The sequence below is a fragment of the Fukomys damarensis genome, unplaced genomic scaffold (assembly GCF_012274545.1).
Source record: "Fukomys damarensis isolate Sample0158 unplaced genomic scaffold, DMR_v1.0_HiC HiC_scaffold_5, whole genome shotgun sequence".
NCBI classification, from domain to species: domain Eukaryota; kingdom Metazoa; phylum Chordata; class Mammalia; order Rodentia; family Bathyergidae; genus Fukomys; species Fukomys damarensis.
This window is the reverse complement of record NW_022900917.1, coordinates 55,786,466-55,791,814: the sequence shown is the minus strand read 5'-3', so window position 1 is coordinate 55,791,814 and position 5,349 is coordinate 55,786,466. Positions and strand designations below refer to the sequence as shown.

The 5,349-nt window shown below is 34.3% G+C and overlaps 1 protein-coding gene across 3 annotated transcripts in view; it reads right to left on the bottom strand.

The window, feature by feature from the left end:
• Positions 1–5,349, bottom strand: part of Atp6v1h (ATPase H+ transporting V1 subunit H) — a 114,922-nt gene that overhangs the window by 94,980 nt on the left and 14,593 nt on the right. For all 3 annotated transcript variants that reach the window (XM_010611101.3, XM_010611100.3, XM_010611102.2), the window contains exon 4: positions 3,249–3,338. In XM_010611101.3, the coding sequence (XP_010609403.1) occupies positions 3,249–3,338 (90 nt within the window). The remainder of the gene's footprint in view (positions 1–3,248; positions 3,339–5,349) is intronic.

The following is a 5,349-nucleotide window of genomic DNA, read 5'->3' as shown; positions in this document are numbered from 1 at the left end:
AGACAGGGTCTCACTATGTAGTTAAGACTAAACTGGAACTCACTATGTAGCCCAGTCTGGTCTCGAACTCACAGCGATCCTCCTGCCTCTGCCTCCAGAGTGCTGGAATTACAGGCATGAGCCACCACGCCCAGCTAAAGGTACCTTGTAAGAACATCCAAAGGTGCTCAACTAAAGGTGGTCAACTTCAGATACCACTGAATGGCAAATATACAACAGCCTACAGCTGGGGATTTAGCTCAGTGGTACCACGCCTGCCTCACAAGCACAAGGTTCTGAGTTTGACTTCTGGTACCAGAAAAAAAATATACAATGCCCTCCTCTGGCAAAGCTTCAGGGAAACATACACTCTGTTGTACTGCTGGTGGGAATGCAAGGTGGAATTCTGCACCGTATGTTAACAAAACTACATATATATAGTCCCCTTTTACCCAGTAATGCAAATTCTAAGAAGTTACTATGATGCATGCTCCCAACAATATAAAAATACATTTGTGCAAGATTATTCTTTACTTCGTTATTTCTGATTGTAAAACATCAGAACCAAACTCAAAGCCAGAATATCTGGGGCTGATTAAGTTAACTGTAGGTTATACTATTACTGGAGTACTATGCAGCTGTCAAAAACAATGTAAGAAATCTCTGTGAACTAATATGTAATTAGTTCTGGCATGTTTTGTTTAGTGAAACAAGCAAAAAACAAGAGACTATCCAGTAAGTATTTTGTACAATAAAAATGGTAAATAAAATACACAAGTATCTGTCTTTTTTTTGCAAAAAAAAGAAAAACAGGAACGTTATAATACCCAAAACCATAGATACTGGTCAAATACAAGTATAAATGTAGGAACAGAGTACAACAAATAGAGTAAGGTTAGTGACATTTGTCTAGTATAACCTCTTGTACAGTTTTTACTTTCTTTGGGGTGCGGGGTACCAGGGATCGAACTTAGGGCCTTGCACTTGTGAGGCAGGCACGGTGCCACTGAGCTAAATCTCCAGCCCTAGTTTTTACTTTCTTGAAGCATATTAATATTTTGTACACTCAAAAATAATAAGAAAACACAGAAAGGTGAAGGAGAAAATTAAAGAAGAAAGCAAACAGAATGACACCAACTGTTTTTTTAAGAAAAGAACATGTATCATCGTAATACGATATCTTTAACTCTTTCAGGAAGATACCCAGAAGAGGTATGGCTAGAACAAACGGAATTCTATTTTTAGTTTTTTGAAGAATCTCCATACTGATTTCCACAGTGGTGCACTAGTTTACATTCACACAATGTAGAAGAGTTCCTTATTCCCTACAACCTCTCTGGCAATTTGTGTTTTGAGTTCTTGATAACCATTCCTTCTGAAGTAAGATGAAATCTAAGTGTTTTAATTTGCTTGAAATTGGAAAAATAAAAAAATGTGACAGTATTTGTATTGTTTATGAAATAATGTTAATCATACTTCCTGTTTTGCATTATGTTATAGAACTGTGTCAAACTATGCAAGTGTTAAGAGAAAATGATACAAATACAATTGTATCGCTCTATAAATGAAAAAAGTACAAATGCAAAACAAAGTTATACAAAAGTCTTTTGCACATGTGTTCTTGAAAAGCTATGAGTAAACTGAACTTTTATATTTGAAATCATATTTTCATTGTACTATGAGAACATTTAAAAAGAATATTATAGAATAACATTTCGAAATGTTAAAAAATATAAACTTCTTAAGTGTTTAAATCCAAAATTTCAGTCTCTGAAAAAAAATCATCTCTCACTTAAAATGTAATATTCTGGCAATAATCAGATATTTAGATAGGTAAAATATAATAATAAATCTTGTAGAATTGAGAGCAGTAATTTTGTTTTAAAATAGTGGTCAACATGCTAGGAAATAACTGAATTAAAAAGGCATTAAAATAGTGTACCATGAAAGAAAAAGAACATAACCTCTCTACAAGAAATGAACACAATATTCTGACTACGCCATCTGTTTAAACACAACGATGTGCAAATCCAAAACCCTAGATAAAAGGCTTATTTTTCAGTCTATGGGTGAGCAACTCTGAAAAATTCTATGTATTATGAATAACAAATGAGAGAATTTACTGAGGGAAAAGACGCTTACAATGGCCCTGTCACAGAACAGTCACAAAGAGAGAAACAGGAGACAAGAATGAATCTTATGGTGCTGACCTTAAAATGCATGAGGAGATACCAATACAGACTCATAGTTTTAAATTTTTTTTTTGGCCAGGTATATTTCTAAGTGTTTTATATGTACTATATTTATAGTTTTTTAATTTATAGGTAAGTATGTAACAATTGAGAAAATGTGTATGACATATAACCAAGATAACTAAGGCAGGACCGTGACATTTCTGTTTTTCTTAACTTTATTGTTTGAAAGGGAAAATAATTATCAGGCTTACATCTGCTTAGATCATTATCAGACAAGGTTACATCAGCCTAGGATTGATAGTAACTCTTCCTTATATTATAAAATCACTGCTTTCTTGACATGATGGCCTCCCAGCACCATTTTTCCTAGCCTCTGCCCCCAATAATGGCCACCAATAGCTTGTGTTTAAACAGACAGAGCAACATTCCCAAATCACCCCAACCAACATTTTCGTTCCAGTCTTTTGACTAGGCACTACATTCAGCAGTTGGCCTGTCTCCTAAGACTTGTTCTATACACCAACAACCTAAGCCTAGATTACCCTCTGGTATAAAATACAAATTATGAAAAGGCCCCTCTGTGTTCAGAAGCAATTCAGGCAGTAAGCAGAAACTTTATTTAAAAGTTTCAAAGGATAAGCAAATCTATTCTCAAAAGGAACAAAAAGTACTGAATTCCCTGTGTTTGGCACTGGCCCTGGTCCATACAGGAAAGAAAATCTGTTGACTGACTGAAAGACAATGAGCCATGTCATCTGGAAATACACAGGGATGCAAAAAGCCTCAATTGATTCACTAATGTTGTGGTACAGCATTCAACACAAAGACTTAGATAACTCAAGAAAACATACATTCTAAAAAACAATGAAAAAAGACTGTAAGCATTTCCATCTTTAGCACTATTCACAAATTACAACTAAATTTACAACTAATTTTCACAAAATTAAGAAAACTATATCATTGTGTCCTACAGGAGAATCAATGCTATTAAGTGAAATCTTACAGGAATGTTGTTACTGTGAAGAACCCAAAAAGATGAACTCATCAAAGGTATCAAGTAAAGAGTATACAAACCTGCAACATGTCATCAACCATAGTTAGTATGTACTGCACTGTCTGTTCTTTGGAGATATGAGTCATCAGGTTTATAAATGTTTTAGCACACTAGAAAAAAATGGAATTACTGTTAATTATTATTTTCATTTGCAAACATCATTTTAATGGAGCTTCAGTAAAACATTATTTCCCTTTCATAAAATAGGATACAAATGCTAATAGCCAACAGAATCATATAAAATGTGTATCTTTTACAAATATTGTGATGAAGTATGGGAGGATCTATGACCTGCATAAATCTTTTAGCATTTCTAGTGATAAACTTCAAATATTTACTTTTTTTTTTTTTTTTTTTTTTCCTTTTGAGACAGGGTATCACTCTATAATTCAGGCTGACTGTGAACTGTTCTGGTGATTCTCCTGGCTCAGCATCCTGAGTGCTGGGATTACAGGCATGTGCCACCAAACCCAGCAAAATGTTTGCTACTTTTAAATAGATACAACTAGCCACTATGCATTCTTGATTACACACGACAGTATAAAGTTAAAATAAACAATTTAAGTTATCATTGGATTTGAATATTTTACCCGATTTTCTGTATGTGTGCTTACAGTGAAGCAGAAGCAGAACATTAGAACAAGGGTACTGGAGGCCAGGCACAGTGGCACACACTTCTAATCCCAGTTACTCAGGAGGCTGAGGCAGAAACTCACAAGTTTAAGACAAGCTTGGGCAATAAAATGAGATCTTATCTCAAAAACAGATAGATAGACAGACAGATAGATAGGGTACTAGAGGTTGCAATCAGAAATCCTTCATCTGTGTCCATTCTATAACGTGTGACAGTGACTGTGGAATTCAATAAAAACCACTGCTAACGCAGGTTACCTACCAATTTTCGCAAGACTGTTGTGAGAATCAGACCAAATTCTATATGGGGCCCCTCAACCAAACAAGGCCCTACATCAGAAAATCTGATGGGCTGTGAAACTGCATCTTGTTGTGGGGGGCAGGTTTTAAACAACTTATAAATCAAATAAGCAGAATCAAAATTATTCTACAAAATCCTTTAAATCACAAAAAGAAAATTATAGCCTTATGCATATGATCACATTCAGTAATGGGTTTGAAGTCATACATTGAAAAACTTTTCCCACTCTAACAAAATATAAATTAAAGTTTATTTCATTCTGTATTAATTCATTCAATAATCTTCAGTGTAGTAAACATCAGGCAATAAGGTCATGCTATAGGAAAATGCGTGTCTTATCAAAGTCATTCTCATTGCAGAACTTAGGATGTATCTAAGAGTCATGTCTTTTATGCATAGTTAATTTTACTGAACTGAACACTGGGACTTTAAAGATTACAAAATATATCAATAATCTTCACATCATTTAGAAAGTTATAATAAATAACTGAATATTTTTATTAAAAAACATCAGTGTAGAAATACTCTCACTTCATTGTGCAAAAAAAAAAAAAAAAAATGCATACATAAATTACCCATGCCATTTCTGTCACAACTTTTCTTTCGGATATATGTACTGCCATTTTTTATTATCTTTTTTCTTTTTTTTTGTACTAGGAATCACACTCGGGTCCTTGCACTTGCAAAGCAGGTGGCAGCACCACTGAACTAAATCCCCAGTCCATGTACTACCATTTTATTACAATAAAACCAGACATGTATTTGTTTGCATAAAACCTAGCAATGAACCACAAAAATCCCATCACACCAGACAGCACAATTAAGAAAGAATCCATTTAACTCCTTAAGAGAAGAATCTTATTAACACCATTTCCCCAGTATTACTGTGCACATGAACAGGACTCAATATACATGTGATGAATAAACACTGAATGACGTATCTCTCCCAATGTACACGCACTTGTGATAAGAAACCTTTTCAAAGGATGATACCAATACCAGCCATCACAAAGGAAAGAAAATAACAGATGTGATGCACAATGAAATATCAAAATGGAAAAGGGGGCTGGGGATTTGGCTCAGTGACACCACACCTGCCTCACAACCATAAGGTCCTAAGTTCAATCCCCGGTACCGAAAAAAAAAAAAAAAAAAAAAAAAAAAAAAAAAAAAGAAAAAATGAAAAA